This window comes from Vanessa tameamea, chromosome 18 (genome assembly GCF_037043105.1).
Source record: "Vanessa tameamea isolate UH-Manoa-2023 chromosome 18, ilVanTame1 primary haplotype, whole genome shotgun sequence".
NCBI lineage: Eukaryota > Metazoa > Arthropoda > Insecta > Lepidoptera > Nymphalidae > Vanessa > Vanessa tameamea.
Window position 1 is genome coordinate 7,995,034 of NC_087326.1, and position 18,716 is coordinate 8,013,749.

Sequence of the window (18,716 nt, forward strand, 5' to 3'; positions counted from 1 at the left end):
TTGAATGTTGCTAAATGTCGGCGGCTATAAACTTTTAAGAATGGATTATATAAATCTAAGTTTATAATTAATTATAATTTTCATATATTAAATATTTTTAAGATCCCCGTAGTGTGTCTGAAAAGTATGTAACCGTATTTTTAGGGGTAAAGTTATTCTTTAGCTGGCAACTGTCTGATACTATTTGCTTTTTTCTGTCGTTTTACGTCTGTCTAACAGAGAAACGTCAAAACAAAATTCTCTCAATTTTGTTTTACAATTTTTTCTTATCAGTATTAAATTCCACGACTATCCTGTAATGTGTATCTTAGTTCAAATTAGAAATACAAGAATTATTTTATGACGATATTTGGATTATATTAGGAATATAGATCAAACCCTCTTTGTTATTTTTGGTGTACTATTTTTGTCCGCTCTACATTCGCTGATTCGGTGCATTGAAATATATTTTGACGTCTAGCAAAGAATGTCTTCCTACAAGGTGAGTAATACGGGTTTCATTATCATTTAAGCGTAATTAGCATTAAAACTAATCGTTCTAGTCCACTTCCTGCTAGGTATTCGATATTTATTCCACTGTTCATACCACATGTGTAACTTCACTATTATTTTTAATTACACGAACTCAAATGCGCATGTTTCCTTATTTACTTTTTACTACGCGAAAGAAATATACAAAACTATACATAAATAATTGCGTTTGACCAACATATATGCTTAATATTAACAATGCAACTTAGAAATTATTTAATTGTTGCTTACATTATAAGAAAATTAAGTATTTTTTAGATAAAATGTAGATACTGTGATTAAGTATTAAGTATTGCTGATAGCAATTGACTATTAACTAATATTTACCATCATTTATATAAAATTCTAGAATTAATGGTTATAATTATTTTGAAATTAATTTAACCACCATTTAATGTGCTTGGTCTAAATTTTTTATATAAACACTCCTAAAGCAGTACACTTTTAAGTTGATAGTAATTTAAAATTATTTTTTGTAAAAAGTGAATTGAAATAGTTATCTATTTTTTTTGTTGTAGTTAACCCATTTTTAAAAAATACCTTAAAGCAAAGAACAATAAAGAAACTGTTTATATTATTGTTTGTAAATCTATATAACCACCAGCTAATAGAGGAAATTGTTAAAGGCATAAAATAAGGACATAACTGAAGATTTTATATTATTTATTAAATTGAAACTAGAAACAGGTGTATGCATGCATAAAAATTCTTTAGCTGATTCATATTAAATCAAAGACATTTGAATATTAATAAGGAAAATACTCTAAGTATTGATAAGATAACTACATTGACTATAAGGTAAGAAAAGACTTAAAATTGACAGAGAACAGTAATTGAAGATATGCCCAAGTCAATAGGTGAATGAAAAATATCATAAGTGAATGATGATAATGACACTTAAATAATAGTCTAAAAGATAATTAAGACATTCATTCTTTTGTATTTATTTATTTATTATTTAAGGAAAACAAACACTTATGTTTTACATACATATATAACTAAAATAAACAAGACTGATAAATTAAGGTCTTAACAGATTAAATACAAATAGACCAGAGAATAATAATTTATATAATCATTATTAATTACTGAACAACACTAAAAGAGATAGGCTTAATGCCAAATAATTCTCCACCACTGTCAACAGTACTAGCTACTATGAAACAGTAACTGCAAAATAAAAAATGAAAATCAAAGATAACCATTTTTTATTATTGATTGAACTTTTAAATTGATTACGATGAATCATATAAAAGTGCATTGTACTCCTCCATGACTCATTGACTGATAGCTTTGATAACAACCCCACCTTATTTATATACAAAACTGCAGACAGTTTGATAATGGGCTGCGTTGTCATGGTTCTGCCTCTATGGATATATTGTTTGTTTGCAGTCTGTTTGGTTCCGGACATCTAATTAAGCTTTGATTTGCAGCTCAATAAATAATCAATCAAAAATTGGTAATGATATATATAGTGATTGTAGTTATCAAAATTATATTGTATTTTTGTGTATATATCAAATCAAATCAAATCAAATCAAAAATCTTTATTCAATATAGAAGTGTTTACACTTGCTTATTGATTGTCAAAAATCTACCACCGGTTCGGAATTTAGCACCTCGGACCTGAGAAGAACCGGCGAAAGAAACTCAGCGGGATATTTTTTTTTTTTTTTCTCATTTTCCATGTACAATAATTATTATATTTTAGTTATTTGAAACAGCCTGGAGGCGATCATTTCATTCCCAAGGTGTGCAGTCAACTAAAAAGTCATTAGTGTTGTAATATCCTTTAGCACACAAACGCTCTTTAACGATTCTTTTGAATTTTATAATTGAATAATTTTGAACGTTTTCTGGGATCCTGTTGTAAAAACGTATACATTGCCCCAAAAAAGAGTTACTAACCCTGTGTAATCGGGTACTTGGAGTAACAAGTTTATTCTTGTTCCTAGTGTTAATAGAATGTACGTCACAATTTCTGGGAAAATCGTTTATGTTTTTGCGTACATACATAACATTATCAAAAACAAATTGAGAAGCGACAGTCATTATTTTAATTTCTTTAAATTTATCTCTTAACGAATCTTTTGGGCCCAGGTTATAAATTGCACGAATAGCCCTCTTCTGCAGTACAAAAATAGTATTAATGTCAGCTGCATTACCCCAGAGTAGGATGCCATTCGACATTATACTGTGGAAATAACTGAAGTACACAAGGCGAGCCGTATCCACATCAGTCAAAAGTCTAATTTTTTTTACCGCATAGGCTGCAGAGCTGAGTCTATTCGCCAACTTATTTATATGGGGGCCCCATTGGAGCTTAGAGTCTATTGTCATACCAAGGAACTCTGTTGATTCTAAAACATCTAATGCTTCCCCGTTTAAGCATACACTCGTTTTGACACATCTTACATTGGGAGTAGTGAATTTAATACATTTAGTCTTTTTACTATTTAACATTAAATTATTAACACTAAACCAATTTACTATTTCAGAGAGAGTATTGTTCACATCGTCATATATTGAAAGACGTCTTTTTATTTTAAAAATTAAAGAAGTATCATCAGCAAACAATACTATCTCGAGTTTATCACCTAGGAGATGTGGCAGGTCATTTATATAAACAAGGAAGAGGAATGGTCCAAGAATTGATCCTTGAGGGACCCCCACAGTAACTGGAGACCCGGGAGATCTCTTTCCATTTACATCAACCCTCTGAATCCGATTGCTCAGATACGAAATCAGAAGACTGAGTGCAGTGTCCCTAATTCCATAATGACGTAGCTTCCTGACCAAAGTTTCGTGTTGCACGCAATCAAAGGCCTTAGATAAATCACAAAATATCCCTAAGGCATCCTGTGACTCCTATAAATAATAATATAATATTAGAATATAAATAAATCCTATAAATAATAAATTTATCGATGGGTTATTTTAAATTTAATTAACTGTATTCATCCACATATACTTATATATTTTTCATAAAAACACTGAGTATTGTAATATAGAAAGTGACATTTTATAAGTGCTATTAAAGTACATGAATAAAGATTTTTTTTTAGTTGAAATCGTTGCTCTTAAAAATGTTATATAATATGTATAACAAATTATGAGGCCTTTAATGCATTGTTCAGTTGCAATTATAGTGCAGTTACGATTTTGAGAGGTGTGGCTACAAGAACTCTCTTATTTTATAATCACAATGAAATATACCGATATCAAATTATTGTTAAATATTTTTCGATAAATTTTATTATTTAGGTCTATTCCGACCTTTGTTCACGTGATTTTTTGATCAATTAGAAATATGTTTATCATGTTTATATTCCTTATCGTCAATGGATTACATTTAAATCTGTCCAGTGTTTTCATCGTCATGCGTGACAAAGTCGCGGTGGCCCAGTGGAAAGATCACGAGGATTTCGGAAGGCGATTACGAATGTTAAAACTGGGCATGAACCACTGAGTTTATTTGAATTCAGAGGTGACAGAAAACATCGTGAGGAACTTGTACCATTCGCATGAATGGAAATCGACTGCCATCAACTTCAAATCTTTACTTCTACAGGAGAGAAGGCATTTGCCCAGTCCGACATTTACGACTGTAGCTTAGGAAATATTTACCTTGTTATTTGAATATCTTGTAATCAACATTAACAAATATAAAGAAACCCTAAAGCAAATGCTAAAACTTTAATTAATTATATACAATGAAATGATCTAAAATGTATAATTATGATTGTTTAACAAATTATATTTAACGAACGTCCTCGTTACAGTTTCGTTGTACATAAGTAGTTTTATAAATAGTTTCTGGGTTATAAATGATTTCCACATAAATAATAATTAGTTATATCGAATGTATTTTCAGTTTCCACTCGGTAACATTACAATATTGTGATGGTTATGACTTCGTGCGTGGGCATGGGGGACACGGTGTTAAGGGAGCGTCTACCGGCCTTGTGGCGACGCATTGAGGACGCGCATTACAGTTATCTAGAGATCGATGATAGCCCTGAGAAACTACAACAGAAGAAGAAGCTAGAAGGTAGATCTTATTTTATGTCCTAACTTGTTAACTAATATTATAAATATATGAAAGTTTGTTTGATTGTTACGCTTTGTAGCATTAACTGATCAAACCATAAAGTCTATAAAATATTGTATATACGTTGTCAGGGATGCATAAAATGATAAAGGGCAAATAACCAAATACTTTAACTATTCAAATATAATGTGGATTATAAATTTTATGCTTTATACTGTTTGTATGTCTGTACTTTTATTTATTTTTTTTTTTTTTTTAAATCTTTATTTGAAAAGAGGCTTTAGTCGCTGAGCGACTATGTCAGCCCCATCGTTCTAATTTACAAATCACTAACTTCTTATCTTAATTAATTTGATTATCATAGAGTACACACTAATGGCCAATTTGGATGAAGGATTAGACAAAATCAAATTACATAACCCAACATCATGTAAATTAATATCAAATTCTAATTCTAATGTATCACGTTCAGCTCCAATCCGAGCACACTCCACCAATGCGTGGAAAACATCTTCTCTTTTATTGCATAATGAACAATTAGGAGACTGTACGGTTTTCATCATGAACCCGAACGCATTCAGTGGAATGTGTCCGGATCGAAGTCTTAAGCTTGTAACCAACATTTGTCTACTCAGCGGAACATTAATAAACCACGGTATTTTAGGCGGCTCATTCATAATGGTTTTATACCAAATACCTTTTTCCACTGACCTCTTGTTAAAATACTCCTTCCAAATTTCTATACATTTAATTTTAATATCTCTCAAAATATTTGTGAAAAAAGGTATATGGTTTACAGGTATACCTTCTACAATTCCCATCTTTGCACCAATATCAGCAATTTCATTACCTATCAAACTGATATGTGATGGGACCCACTGAAACTTAATATTTTTGCCGTGTGTTTGTAAATTCAAAAATAAATCCAAAATACAATATGCTACAGGCAACCCTCGCTTTCCCGAGGTGCACCGAGCTAAATGTTGTAGGGCACTTTTAGAATCACTAAGCACTACGAAATTATTACCTTGACATGAGTTGATGTATGATAAGCATTCAGATATTGCAAATAGTTCAGCTTCCATAATGGATATTTTGCTATTTAATTTAAATTTTGCGGTCGTATCAGCTTGTGGATCATAAAATGATGCCCCAATTCCGTTATCATCTCTGGATCCATCCGTGTAAATTTGATAGTAATCACTATACTTTTGTTGAATGGTTGCTATACAGTTTTCTAACAACATGACTGAGCTATGACTTATTTTAGAACCATGTACATTATTGATGCAAAGACATAAATGTGAATTAATATCTATGTTAGTGACCCATGTAGATAGAGAAAACATTTCTAAAAGTTGTGAACTATGTACGTTTATATCAAATAGTTCATTGTATACAATAACTAGCAATGGTTTGGTTTTATTATTCCAATAACCAGAATTCTCACATATAGAAGCTAATTTCCGAATAACTGCAATAGTGTCACCGTTATCAAAAGACTTTGTTTTTAACAAAAATTTCGAAGCTAGATATCTTCTACGTAAAAACATCGGTTGTAAACACAATTCAGATTCCATCGTGTGTATAGGGCTACTCTTAATAAAACCTCCTATCATTCTCATTGCTTGGTTTTGAACCTTGTCTATTTTTTTCAAATTTGTCATGGCACTAGTGTCTATTAAAAAACTTGCATAATCTAACCTACTCCGTATGATTGAGATATACAACTGTCTTAAGTGTAATGGATGAACACCCCAAGATGATCCTACTAGTACATTAAATATATTTAAAAATTTCTTAGCTCTACTACATATTTCGTTAATTTGTTTTCCCCATCTTAATGACCTATCCAACCATAGACCCAGATACTTAACCGTTTGTACATTTTCAAGAGAGACCTCATCAATAAGAACATTAACCTGCTGGTGTAATCTACGTCTGGAAAATAAACATATTTTACTTTTTATTGGTGATAAATCCAGTCCTAAGTTCTTTAACATTATGGATAAACTATCTAATGCATTTTGTAAAGTAATAGTCATCAATCTTAAATTTTGGCCCGATACATACAAAACAAAATCATCTGCATACTGAGAAATAAAAACTCCTTCGATATTTTTACAGATAGCACTAGTTGCAACATTGAATAAAATTGGAGACATTGGATCCCCCTGCGCCAAACCCTTGCAAGTCCATCTTGTGACCGAGTTATTAGTTTGTGATTCTAATATAGTTATACGTCTTTCAATAAGATACTCCCAAATGTATCTGCATATAGAAGATCCAACTTCCATATCATCTAATATACGTGTAACCTGTACAATATCAATGTTATTATAAGCATTGTTTACATCTACAAAGCAACCTAATGTTTGTTGTTTATTTGAAAACCCAATTTGAATTTGGCAAACTAATCTGACTAAATTATCTAAACAAGATTGTGACTTTCTAAAACCTACAGTGCTATTAGAAAATAATTTATTTTTTTCAAAATGCCACTCAAGACGCCGTGTAATAATATTATGTAACATTTTACATAAACAAGAAATAAGCGATATTGGTCTTAAAGATGATATATCACTTGGATCACGACCCGGTTTTGGGATCGGCACAATCTTAACTTCCCTCCATTGTGGTGGTATTTTCCCTTCAAATAAAATTCTATTAAAGATATGAATTAATATTTGTTTGTTAGGAAAATGATATATCATCGAATATGAAATAGCATCAATACCTGGGGCCGTATCTTTAATTTTTAAAATATTGTTTAGTTCTTGTACCGAAATAGGGGATTCTAAATAACTATTATGAGAATGAAAATTGGGCGATTTTGGTAAAACGTAATCCGGCGTTAACTGTTTTAGGAGCATGCAGGCTTTTTCCCAATCCAAATTACTTTTGCAACTCTTGTAACCTTTAAGCCATTGCATTTTCCGCCACATCTCACCACTAGAAAGGACTTGTGAAATAGTACTGCAGAATTGTTGAAACGAATAGGCAATTGCCCGTCTAATAAGTTTTTGAACATTCGAGACTTTTTCTTTAAAATTACTTAAATTTATCGGTGTAGGATTCCGTCTAAGCTGTGCTAACTCTCGCCTCCGTTCAGCCACAGCTTTAGATAATGCGGGTGACCAATAAGGTTTCGGTTTGAATTTAGACGTGGGATTGTCACAAAACTTGATCACAGGGATCGATGCGTCAGCCGCTAAATTAATCAGTTCCACAATATTATCGTATATTTCTAAAATATCCCCCAAAATGTTAAAATTTTGTAGCTTGTCGTGTAGTATCTTTCTATATTTTTGCCAATCTGCTTGTTTAAAATTACGTTTTTTAAAATAAAAGCCTGTTAATGTCATATCTATAGAAATACAAACCATTAAATGATCACTACCTAAGCTTTCATTTATTATATTCCAAGCAAAACGGAGAGCAATATCAGGGCTCGCAAATGAGATATCCGGGGAACTTTTCTGCCAATTATTTGAGGTGTATTTAATTCGCGTTGAATCTCCGTTGTTAAGTGAAACATAATTATATTCAACAGAAGCGTCATATATTTGAACACCCCTACTATTTTGTTTCGACGACCAATTTAAATGGTGTGCGTTGAAGTCCCCCCCTATAATTGTTTTATGAGACAATTTTGAGAATAATATCTTCCAGTCGTAACTAGACGTGTTAATATTTGGCGGACAATATACTAAAATCACATTTTCTAAAAGACAACAGTTAAAAATTTTAATATGCAATGCTTGTATATGCCGGTTAGGTAAACTAATATTATTACACTGCGCTTTAATTGATTTATGAACAACAACAGCGATTCCTCCGTATGAGTCATCACGATCCTGTCTATAAACATTATATGAATTAATTTTTAAACAACTGCCGGGCTGCAACCAGGTCTCAGATATTAAACAAATATGTATTTTTTCCTGAAGTAAAATATTTTCTAAAGCATATAGTTTCGGTCTTAAGCTTTGAGCGTTCCATTGCAATAATTTAACTTTTATTACTTTGTTATTGCTATCCACTGATAAATTTACTGATAAATTCCAAAATACAACTCATATACGGCCAGTCAGAAATATTATCAACCACCACAAGAATAACCCATTCAATACAACACTTAATAGAATTTTGAAATTTTTCACTTAAAGTTAAATTTTTAATAAATAATATTTCTTTCAAACGTCATACAAGCTCGCTAAAATGCACCTCGCGTTTATTATTATTTATGTTACTATGGTCATCGTTATCAGTTGATCTGTGTGGAGTGCAGTCCGGCTCAATGCACCTGTCCCGCTCTGACTCATTCATTTTACTACTTGCTGTGCCGACTGTGTTTTTGACCTTGCTATTATTTTGTTGTGACTTAGTTCGCTTCGGAGTAAACAAATGTGAGAATTCTGGTAAGATTGGCGTATATTTATGCGTAGTAGATTCTTCATTTTGCAGATGTATAAAACTATTTGAAGTAATAATATTTTGTTTTTCCTCGTTTTGTTTTATTATTTGCCGTGATTCCGGTAATGATTCTGGCCGCACATATAAATTACACGCACTCCGGTATGAGCAGTTAAACTCTGCCATTAATTCCCGTAACCTTTTTTCTCTTAAATAAATAGGGCAGTTCCTATTCAGCGCCATGTGATTACCATTACAATTCACGCACTTATATTCTTTAACTTCACAATTTTCATGTGAACCGCCACACTTAGGACAAATAATCACCCGAGACGAACATCTGGCTTTAGGATGCCCGAATTTCCAGCATCTTGAGCATTGTGTGGCCGGGAAAATGTACGGCTCCACCTTGGTACGCAAATTATCGATGTATACATAGGCCGGCAAGTAGGAACATTTAAAGTCAATACGCGCAACTTCACTAGGTATCCATTGGCCATCCTCATTTCTCCGTTTTAGTCTTTTTAAAGCTAGGATCTGTATGTTATTAGGACACTTAATCGCATCTAAAACCTGACTGTCAGTTAGTTCAAGGTCCACATTTCTTATAATTCCATGAGTAACGTTAACTTCTGACTCTCGATACACTCTCCAGCCTTTCTTTTCAAAATCCGGGCAACTTATAATTTTGCTAGCGTAGTCATCATTTGGAACTTCCAACTTAATTCTATACGGATTCATATATTTTATTTTTATTATTTCGATAAAGTTGAGTGATGTAAATAACTTGGCAATAGCAAATTGTTTTGGTAATTTTTCTCTACTTGATATAAAAATTTCAGTTCTAATTTGGCCTTGTTTCCTAATCTTCTTTTCCACCTTTGTCCATCCATTATCATCTTCCTCTCTGCTTCGCTTTATCGGTCTATCTAAAGTGATATTTTCTTTCTCTTTAACGTCCTCCTCTATGTATACATGCTCATAATTTTTCTTATTGTGATCCATTAGAATTGGCGATATCCAACCACGTAATTCTTCGTCCTGACTCATGTCTAAGTTTTTGTCTTTCTGCTCACACTCACAATCATCCGGATCCATACCTTACAATCTTTGCGGAAACCTGCATAGCAGACCCGCCTTAATAAACGTAAACAACTAAGATAAGAATACGTTAATTATACTCGTAATAATCGGTCGGCGCGTGCGACGTACACGAGTACCGTGACAGGAATGTGTACTTTTATTTCTACCTTTAAATGTCTTCGTACCGTTTTATAATTATTAATTTAAAAATATAATACATTTTAATTAATACCGGATGTTAATGGACGACTAACTTTCCAAGCGTAATTATTTTTTTTAATGATAAATTAAATACTAAATAACTCTCATATTTTTTCAAAACGCGCCTAAATAAGTATAACTTCATAAAATATGTCTTATTCGTTTGACATACGAGTATAATCGTATTCTACGCTCATTAGAATTCGTCTTATTGTTGAGAATGAGTAACAGATATCCATATATAGAAACTTTCGCATTCATAATTGTTAATTAACAGCACCGGGATGGCTCACTGGTTAGAACGCGTGTCTCTTAATTGTGTATTGCAGTTTCGAATCAAGACAAGAAGCACTAATTTTTTATGTGCATAAATCTTCTGTACGCGTGTATGTATCTGTCATATATGGTTGGGACGATGTCGATGAATAGTTGATGATGAGGATGATGGTTTATATTAAATATTGGACAACATCACATACATTACTCTGATCCCAATGTAAGTAGCTAAAGCACTTGTGTTATGGCAAATCAGAAGTTACGACGGTACCACATACACCCAGACCCAAGACAATATAGAAAATTAATGAACTTTTTCTACATCGACTCGGCCGGGAATCAAACCCGGGACCTCGGAGTGGCGTACCCATGAAAACCGGTGTACAGCCTACTCAACTACGGAGGTCATTAAAATATTGGACTAAGTATGTTACGCTGCGATCGGGAAGCAATTAAAATTCTTATTACACCCCAAGTCGGGACGCGCGATTAGTATTGTATAATGTATTGCTTGTTTCTACTCTTATCTCTTGCTCGGCGGTGAAGTTATAGTTCGTGAGGGAAATCTCATTTTATCTTCACCTAAAAGGAAGAGGAGGTCTTAACCCTAATGTGGGACATTAAATGTTTTCCATAATTAAAAGTATTTTTTCATATATTGGCAAGATGGCGTAACTAAGAAGTTATGCACTAGAAATATGATCTCAACAGCGATACCTACGTAAAACCAACAAAATTATTTGCACTCTAACTAGTATGATAAATGCGAAAATGTGTTGGTTTATTGGTTGGTTTATTGTATGGGTTGGTTGGTTGGAAAATGTGTTTATGGTTGGTTGGTTGGTTTTGTTACGCTTTTATGTCTTAACTACTCAACTAAACTTGTCAGCGGTACAGAATATAGTCAGGTATTTGGTAAACTATGTCAGTTCACCGAATACATGACTTCGCTTCAGCTGCGTGCGGAAACTTGTTAACTATAATAAAATATGGTTCTTTAAAAAAAAAAAAAAGACAATTATGTTATGTTTAATTTCAGGATATATCCTCGAATATTTAACTCTAGTGCCTCACGAATGCAAGTTTGGTTTAGCGGAAACGGGGAAGGTATTCCAGCGCACGGTTAACGAGCTGCCCGATTTCAGTGCCTACCGAGCAGGTATCGGCTGGGCCGCTATCGCTAGGTATGCAGGAAATTTGCTCGCACAACCCTGGCGCAAGGAGTATAGAGTTATACGAGTAAGTATCTTTAGTTTTTTATTTTATTTATAGCGGGATCGTTGACAGTTGACAGATGAATACGATGGGTCATGGAAATTAGTTCCCTTTTTCATCTATGAATGTGGCACTTTTCAAGTAGGTAGTCATTTTATTCGTCGTCCATATGCGGATAACTTTTATATATGTTTATGGACCACCACCGCCTATAGAAATTGACGCTGTAAGAAATATTAACCATTCCTCAGATGATAGCCAATGCGGCGTCAATCTTGAAAAAAAATCTCTTGTGCCACTAAATTAATGTATATAAAAATATGCTTATTATTAAAATTCAAATACCGTCTTCTTGGGCGGGTACAAACATCTGGCGAGTATATAATGTTCTCTTTAGAAGTTAACATTTATGAGATTTAAATAAGCCTTTTAACTCGTTAGCGATAATGCGGCGTTCTCGTATCATAGGTGAAGCTCTTCAAAGGATTAGCCGCAATATATCCGTTAAATAGTATTGTTTTAATATTTGTAAATATAAATAGTTGCAATACGATATCACTAAAGTTCTCGTTTACAAGTAATAAATACAGACAGTTTGATTTTTAGGTGATATCGTGATATTTTTCACTAGTGGTCTGTTCTGTTAACAGGAGTTCTTTAAAGCCCAAAATGCATATACTATCTTTTCAATGGTTTTCGGAACTTTGACATTGCAAGTAATATTTCTCACAGTCCCAATTTCTGAATAGTCTATTCCAATCACAAGACAAAAAATCAAATAAACAATATTTTATGTTGGCAACAATGGCGTTTTGAACGCCGAGGAATCTGTTATCGGAACTTTGAAAGTCAAAATAAAGTGTATATGGGTAGTTAAGTGGATAGCGTTGAAATATAAATGAAGATATATTGATCACGATCTGTTAGTACTGCACAATATAGCAGAGCACTTAGAAAATCGCATGAAATTCGTAGACCTAAGGTTTATTTATTCCTTCTTCGATTGGAATAGACTAGATATTTGGGTTATGGCCATTTATCATAAGGCTCGTGTGCAATGTTTGTATAGTATAATACTTGCACCCAGTTGTAATGTGAATGTGATTCCGGCTAGCTGTACTCGGGGTTCTACAAGCACGAGGTGGAGGCGAACCTGACGGGCGCGGAGAGCATGCTGGCGGCGCTCGGCTACCGCGCGGCGGGCGCGGGGCGCGTGGCGCTCGGCGCGCCCGTGTGCCCCGACATGGCCGCCGCCGTGTCGCGCGACGCGCTCATCGCGCACTGCGAGTGTCAGGTGACGTCTACGTATTTAAATAAGTAGATATACGACGTCTATGGTAAGGGTACGGAAAAGGAACCTTTGGCTGCTGAATATAGTTTGATATATTTTTACATTTTTATTGAAATTTATAGTAAATAACTTTTAATTTATATTCGTGTAAATATTACTAAATATTGGGGTAGACGGAATCAGTTCGACCGACGAATCGACGAAATAAGTAGTTTCGTTTGATATCTTACTGTGAAATGTGAACTATTTGGTTTTATCTTAAATTTTATTTTGTTATCCTAGTACACACACGGCTTAATAATGAAGTTTAATAATATTTATTGCACAAATTACCACGTTAGACTCGTTTGAAAATATAATAAAATTCCCACAGATTATGTCACAAATCTGGGAGAGCGTGTGGGGCAGCGGCGCGCGCGTGTCGTGGGCGGACGTGGCGCGCGAGCGCAGCGCGCACGTGGCCGCGCCCGCCGCCGCCGCGGCGCGCCTCGCCGGCTACGCGGACGGTGCGTATCCCGCCTACCGCGCACTTATCGCCGTCCTCCCGGAGAGCCGGCTCAGGCTCATTTTGTTAACAACTTCCAATATAAAACTTAAGTTCTTTCACCACCCATCTGGTGGTAAGACCAGCCCGCAGGCTTAAGTACGACGAAGGAGCAGTTAAACGAGCACTAAAAGTCTGACAAATTATTTTGTCGCTCAGTTTTCAATTTACGCCGTTAATTTACCTTAAATAAATGGAATAACAGCTTGAGAATAATTACATGCGATGCGTGTTAATTATAATAATATTCTGATTTAGAATTCTTATAAATGATTTATGTTAAACAGTACGTAATAGGTCGTTGTATATTTATTACTAAATTGTTTTGTCAACAGATGGTGAAATTTATTCAAACATACCAATGACAGTGTCAGATTCGCATAGGAGACCTAATGAATCTCAATATCCAGTGACGTCGCAATGCAATTGTTCTGAACCCGTGGAAGAGCCCGTTCAACCTATAATAAATCCCTATATGATACCTAGCATGGTACCGTCACATATGATGTATCCAATGCCTCATATGAACCCCGATATACCAGTCACAGTGTCTCAATGTAATCCCGTATCGATGATGACCCCGTATGGGGCAGTACCCTACTACTACCCTGTTCAAGCGCCGTACATGATTCCCACACCGGTCTATGCACCTATAAAGCACGCAACAACTGTACCAGTGAATGGCTATCCTATGCCTCAATATAGGTATCCTACTGTACCGACAGCTCAACTCATAGAACTAGAAGCACCATCCGTGTATGAAAATGGAAAATTTGAACGTCATCCAGAAGAAAGAAGCCATAGAAAGAGCAAGTATGCGGAAGGGTCTAAGCGTACATCGAGGTCTGGCTTTAGTGACGTTTCATTACCTAGTTTGCCTCGTTCAGACACACAACCGACTTTAAGTAAAGCAAAGGAAGACGGTATGGGTACATACGAGAGTTGGGACTATGTTTTCAGAAATCTATCAAGTAAAAATCAGGACGGGGATAGTAGGAGTGGATTTTCACAATCATTGGACAGGGATTCGAGAACGCTTGACAGGTTAGACCGAGAAGAGAGGAGATCGAAGTACCAACCGACGACGCTTGATTTAGAAGATGGTCTTCAAGCCTTACACCTCGATAGATCTTACGACGAAGAGGTATATAGAACGGCGAAGGTTAATGAGAATTTGATGCGGTTGAAACTGGAACAGGAGCAGAAAAGAGCAAGACAATTAGCAAAGAAGCAAATTGAAGAGAAAAAAACGAAGAAAACTTTAGAACCCATCGGTAATCCAAGAGCAGATGGTCTAGTTACTCTAAAAACGGCTCCTGATAAAGTTAAACTATTGACTAAGAAGGATATAAAAGATAGGAAAGATGTGATCAAGCAACAGAATAATGTGAACGGTTCGGTGCCAAATACAGCTGAAGTTAAAAAAGTAAAGAAGCCTACGAGACTGGTCGCAGCGGAAGTTGACAAGATGAAATCAAAACCGACAGAAAACGGAGTGCACAAATCAGGTCATAGTTCCAAGAGTGCCGCGGGTAAGATTATCTCTTCTCTTCCTTAATTTTATATCAATCAGAAATATATCACATCTATTCCATTTTTTATATCTTCCAAAAAGAAAAATAATTAACGTAACGTTAAGTTTGTAAGATTTTTAAATATCTTTACGTTTTTTCAGTATCCAGCGGTCACCAATCGAATTACAATTTAAAGGCGCAACTAGTCGTCTCACTGGACGAACCTGATTTCACCCGTCGATCGCCCCCGAAGCATCAGAACGGCGAACGCGAACGATCTTCGAGCCGAGCGAGTAACGAGAGAGAGAGACAACAAGATAACCAAAATGAGATGAAAAGAGACAAGTGGCAGTGCGGTACGTGCACGTATTTAAACAAGAACTCCTTAGTCGCGTGCGAAATGTGCGGGAAGTCCAAAAGAGGCCCCGAGATCGAGCCCCTCACCTCGGGGGGGCGGGAGTGTCCCGCGTGCACGTTAGTCAATAAGAGAGACGCCAGGGCGTGCGATGCGTGCGGGACGAGCTTAGAACATTGCCCGACGTACATATGAACCCTAAGGTTAAATAAGGATAGATATATATTGGACAGTAACGCGCGAAATTGTGATAGATTTTTATTATAGAGACGAAATAACGATAGAATTGGACAAATGCGCAAAATTTATGTTTGTTTAAATTCATAAGAAAATATATTTAACGAAACGATGTCGAAAATATTTAATTTATCAGATCTGGACGTATGAGACGAGGCTTGTTTTAAAACTATCTAAATGGCTTATAATTATTTCTTATGTCATCGTGTCTTGCCTTGGGCTATGTAAAAATTAAGTAAAATTTAAAATATAGGGCCTAAATTAACTTCTTTAACTATAATATTAAGATTTTAAATATTGCATTATTTTGTATGTGAATGGGCAATAACGAATATATTTTTTATGTCTGTTCCTGAATATGCTATGAAATTTTAAATGATACAATATCATTTTATTATTAATGCCATTATTAAAAATATATTTAAAGTCATGCCTAATATTAATGCATTTTAACATTGTTAAAGTATGTTTTTTTTTTAATAAGTTGCATACATACATAAATAAATTTATTTGTCAATTTCAATAATATAGGACATTCCTAACAAATTTACTGTACTGTGGGTCGTAGCTGATGTTTTATACTTTTCTCAAATCGGAGTGCTATTTTTATTAGCGCGTTCAATCAAACTCTTCAGCTTTACAATATTAGAATAGATATCGCTAAAATCAGTTATGCTTTTATTTCCGATATATTTAATATTGTCAATTTCATCGTTTGTGACTAATAAGGGTATGACTTAAATCAATAATAAGATGTTTAAGTACAGTAGTGGGTGTGTGAATGTATACGTTTTGTTTACACTGCAATTACATCGTACATAGATGAATATTCTCTTTATATAGACTAGTTTGTCGTCACAGACGTCCTTGCAAAAAGTAACAGAGACCCGTTTTAAAAAAGTCAAAAGCCAATTTTCAAAAGATTTTATGTTTATTATTCAAAATACTAGTATGAAAGATTTTCATACAGAATTTAATTATTTTATCCTTTAATGGGTACATTTTCTCAATTTTATGGTATGAAAATTATTCTTGTCTCTATTTCCATTAGCTTCGGCTCGGTAGTGATACTTTGGCAAAAATGTCCTTTTCAAGTCCTAAGTAGTTATATACCATTAGGCTGAAAAAATCTATTCCAATCAAAAGAGTCGTCGACATCATGAAAAATTAATCTGTAGCGTATATTATGGTTTCGTGCAAAAATTGCGTTTTGGATTTTGGCGGTCGGATAATATCTGCATTTTTGGAGGAAAAATGAAAGTCGATATCAGTAGCGCAATAGTGTTGTATTGTATTTAAGGTATAGCACCCAAGACACCCAAGTTTTCGTAGTGCTATATAGGAGAGCTATTTGCAACGCGTGAAATATGTTAATTCGAAGGTTTGTTTGTATTTACGCCTCCGATTGGAATAGGTTTGTTAATTGTTGGTTGCTGAATTTGTTTTCGTCCAATTCTGGATTGTATTATTCGGCGTCTTCCTCAATTGTTTTGAACATGTTTCGATCACAGTAATCATGATAATAGAATGTTAAAGACAGAGTCAGACTCAGCATTTTTACCGTTATTTAATTTGTCCTTAGACCACCCGCGTACGTCTAATAATGTATTTATATTAATTTGTTACATTTTTTTAATATGTAATATTGTTATTATTTATTGCATTTGCTCACTATTTCGTGTATAAAATTAACTCGGAGTGCCAGATACAGGTTGAATCTATTTATTGTTGTAATATTTTATTATTTATTTTTATTTTTAACTCGCTTTAACAGGGTAAGATTTGTAAAATACAGATAATTTATTCGGTTTTGTTTGAAATCTATTTATTAAGCCACGTTCCGGATTGCACCCTCTAGTTGTATGTAAAGTAAATTAACTACTATGACGTCAGATCGTAGCTGTATCGTCTAGAGAGTTCAATTTAGGATATCGCAAATTATAATGATAGTTAAAAATTAAAATGTTCATGTTAAATTAATCTTGAAAATACATTACATGGTGTTCGGTTATTCGCCTTCGAAAATGCTTTAATACTTAGTCGATACACGAGATTTAGTTTATTTGTTTACATAATAATATATAAAATTATAATATGTGTATATAGCCGTTAGTATTTGTAAATAAATAGTTAACAATATATGTATACAAGCAGATGTAGTCATTGAAATTGAAATGATGTATAAAACTAACGATTAGGTCATCATTGGCGGTGCATTCGTTACAACGTTAAGTAATTTTATTGTCACATTTTACAAAGTAAAAATGCACTGTAAAGGTAGAAACATATTGTTATTTACAGACGCTTATATGCTTATGTAAAATGCACGATTAACTAAATATATATTCATTTTCAATTATTAATTTTAAATGTTTTTGTTTTATTTATTATTTTTATATTTAAATTGGAAATGGTGTATATTTGTAAATATTATGTGCTACTATGATTGTGTACAAATTCGCCTTCACAGTAAACGGTGAGTATGCGAAAGCGTTTTGCGTTCGTTGCGTTTGTTAACAATATGTTTCTTGCTTAATAATGACTATTAATAGCAGTCGTAGTATAGTCGGTCAAAGCACTGAGGACGTGTATTTTTCTAAAGTAAATGTAGATTTTCTGATGATGTTTTTATGAATATATTCGTGCTTTAGATTGAGTTGCCTCCGTTTGATGAACGTTGGAAGCAAATGTGACCTGAGGCGAGTATTCTGTTAGAAAAGATTATGTATTAAAAGAATAAATTACTATTGTTTTACCAAATGTTTTGTTTTATTAATACTAACCTATGCATTGCACTTAGTGTTATATTAATTATGCTTGCGAGGAGCAGTTCCCGCGATAAAAGATTCAAGTTTGTTACCTCAAAGTATAAGTTTGAGCATAAGCTTAACGGTAATGGACGATTCTATTCAGTAACTTTAACTGCAATTTTTTTAAACTCATTTGTAGCGTAATATAAACTTTACATCGCACTATAGTTCCACTAAGCCATACTTATC

At 34.0% G+C, this 18,716-nt stretch overlaps 1 protein-coding gene across 1 annotated transcript; it reads left to right on the forward strand.

Moving 5' to 3' along the window:
- The first annotated feature begins 182 nt into the window (after positions 1 to 182).
- LOC113399024 (uncharacterized) lies at positions 183 to 18,477 on the forward strand. The gene is made up of 7 exons (XM_026638028.2): positions 183 to 481; positions 4,409 to 4,585; positions 11,601 to 11,800; positions 12,891 to 13,070; positions 13,441 to 13,573; positions 13,947 to 15,143; positions 15,287 to 18,477. Exons 2-7 carry the CDS (start codon positions 4,438 to 4,440, stop codon positions 15,673 to 15,675), a joined length of 2,247 nt encoding a protein of 748 aa, XP_026493813.2. The 5' UTR covers positions 183 to 481; positions 4,409 to 4,437; the 3' UTR covers positions 15,676 to 18,477.
- The last annotated feature ends 239 nt before the right edge of the window (positions 18,478 to 18,716 follow it).